The sequence below is a fragment of the Drosophila miranda genome (genome assembly GCF_003369915.1).
Source record: "Drosophila miranda strain MSH22 chromosome Y unlocalized genomic scaffold, D.miranda_PacBio2.1 Contig_Y1_pilon, whole genome shotgun sequence".
Classification (NCBI taxonomy): Eukaryota; Metazoa; Arthropoda; class Insecta; order Diptera; family Drosophilidae; genus Drosophila; species Drosophila miranda.
In genome coordinates, this window is record NW_022881603.1 from 40,166,625 (window position 1) to 40,169,351 (window position 2,727).

At 47.9% G+C, this 2,727-nt stretch overlaps 1 protein-coding gene across 1 annotated transcript; it reads right to left on the reverse strand.

Moving 5' to 3' along the window:
* Positions 1-1,023: 1,023 nt before the first annotated feature.
* On the reverse strand, positions 1,024-2,374 carry LOC108160916 (odorant receptor 49b). Its single transcript, XM_017295194.2, has 4 exons — positions 1,912-2,374; positions 1,460-1,842; positions 1,190-1,399; positions 1,024-1,125 (listed from the first exon to the last, which is right to left on the reverse strand). Exons 1-4 carry the CDS (start codon positions 2,333-2,335, stop codon positions 1,024-1,026), a joined length of 1,119 nt encoding a protein of 372 aa, XP_017150683.2. The 5' UTR covers positions 2,336-2,374.
* Between the last annotated feature and the right edge of the window lie 353 nt (positions 2,375-2,727).

Consider the following 2,727-nt stretch of genomic DNA (forward strand, 5'->3'; position numbering starts at 1 on the left):
TAGTATAATCGATTGGAAATTCATCCCCCCTCGCTCACCTCATTTTGGGGGTTTGTGGGAGGCGGCTGTTAAAGCAGCTAAATATCATTTTCATCGCATCGTCGGGACCTACATTTTTAATCTTGATGAAATTCAGACCTTGGCTTGTGAAATCTCTGCTTTGTTAAATTCCCGTCCGCTTTATGCAATTACAGAAAGTCCCGATGATCTAGATGTGCTCACGCCAAACCACTTTCTCAATGGAGCCCCGAAAGCTGCATTCGACGAGCCAGATGTGGCGCATATCCGGGTCAACCTACTTAGTCGATGGCAGCGGCTGTGTCAAATGAAGCAGGCGTTTTGGAGAAAATGGAGCACGGCGTATCTTTCGATTCTTCAGGAGCGGAGCAAGTGGCGGTCATCGTCTCCAAACATCAAGCTAGGAGCGCTCGTCATGATCAAGGAGGAAACGCTGCCACTATTAAGGTGGCCGCTTGGCCGCATTGAGAGCGTCATCCCAGGAAAAGATGGAACCATCAGAGTAGCCGTCATCCGCACTCAAAGAGGCCTTTTCAAGAGGGCCGTTGGAAAAAAAGCGGTTCTGCCCCTTCAGGATGGATATGTTGAAAGCCTGTGCCTTCCAACGGGGGGTGAATGTTCGGAGCAGAACCCAGCCGATTAGCTGCTTGCCAAATAGCACCTAATTCTTGGACCTCAGCCGCTTATTTTGTTTGTTACTTATGTCTATGTCACTCATTTGTTTGTTAAAGCTTTGCACGTGCTTGCCCTGCTAAACGCTCTCTGCCAGCTCGCTCTTCGCTATCTCCGCTTTGCGTCTGCCTACCGACGTCAGCCGAGCGAAGCTGCGCTTAGCGATCGGAGCGGCAATGTAAAGGGCAGGCAAGCCACACTTGCAATTTGGATGTCACGCATTAAAGAACATATCGTAATTTTATTTCTGCGTCGAGTTTTATTTAATTCGAAATAATTAGTTGGCCGATTGGGGATAAAAAACATTATCTCCACAGAATTCTTTGCACAAGTTTATCCATAGACCCGTTTAAGGACCGTAAAAAATGTGTAAGTTGTGTTGAGTAGATTCTGGAACAGTTCCAAGGTAATGGGACGAACGTTTCTCAGAAATATCTGAAACATTAAAGGAGTCAAGGTCAAATTAATGTAAATTTTTTATATTTGTTTGGTCTCTCACAGAGTCCGGACGCTGGGCTCTCATTATCATGAACAGAATGTTCTTCCGTAGGGGAATTTCGAATTTGAACCACTCCCTTTCGTACGCAGCTATGGCCACGGCCAGACTCTGTTCCCTCAGCTCGTTAGCGTACCAATAAAGCGCCAGGATTTGGGCCAGTATTATGTTGATGTAGAGACAGATGATAATCAGTTGGCTGGTGGAGTCGACCTGTCAGAATGGGAACTACTATGCATTGGCTCATAGGTATCTAACGCGCTGCCTTCTTACAATGATAAGCATGAAGAGAAGCGCACAGAGTAGGGCGGAAAAGGCCAGCAGCTCGAAGAGGAACATCATGGTGGTCAGGCCACTGATTTTGTCCACATACGCTATTATGCTCTGCTGATAGCGAATGCATTCGCCTATCTCGGCAGCCAGGTGCCTCGAATTGCGCTGCCCTGCCGGATGACGGACGGCCAGGAGGCGTAGGCGGTACTGCAGGGCCTTGCAGCGGACAATGCCGAACATAATGAAGGCCACAATGAGGCTCGTGTAGGGAATGTACATGCAACAGCCCATGGGGGTGATGAGCATCTGAAAGACGTACCACAGCTGGTAGTAGGGGGTTGTGTACTCATCGACACCAGGTATCCGGCTGCCAAAAGGGAGCACTGCGGCTGGATGGGAAAAGAAGCCATGCTCTCTGGCAATTTAATCATTGATAGTGATTTCCCACTCACCTCTTTCGCTTGTGCTTAGGGGGTAGAGGCCGAAGCCCACGCAGGTGAGCAGACCAAAGAACAGATTGCCCCTGGCCATCAACATACCCTGTCGATTCAGGTCGTCCAGCATACCGTCGATGTACGAGTCCTTCTCGCTCGCCAGATCGTAGTAGGCGCTGGTCAGGCTCTGGATCAGGCCGTCCTGATCCTGCATTAGTAGGACGGCCCTCAGCACCGTATTGATCCACAGGACCAACATGTAGCCGTTGCGGATTATGCCAGTGATTCCCTCTTTGGTGGTCACCATGTACACCACCTGCGTGAAGATGTGAATAGAAGCCAGGCAGATGCAGACATACCGCTTCACATTTCGGTCGTAGAGCAAGGCCCAGAATCGCAATATGCAGACGTTCATGTAGATCAATTGGATGTCTTCAAACATTGCTTACAGTTGCTTGGGTGTGTGTTTCCAATGAAATGCCTTGCTGACTCGCCCAGCTAGGACCTTTTATAGATTTCACTAAAGGGCTTTGATGTTTGGCCTTTTATACACGGTATTCGGAGGCCAGAAGGATGTATAGTTTTCAAGTATATGTTTGTGTAGATAGGTCCGTTTCGACCACTGATATAGGGAAATGAAATAGAGTACAGGGTATGCTTCATACGCAATGGCTATAGACATAGCTTTTCATTTGATTTTTGTTGTGGCACGCGTCTTGCATCGACTCCCAGATGAATGCAGTTTTTGCCTAAATTGCTGATGATATTGCAGTATTTTTGCCAGGTTTTTGTGGATTTCTGTTTTGTAGTTGTTGCATTTAATTGGGAGCATAT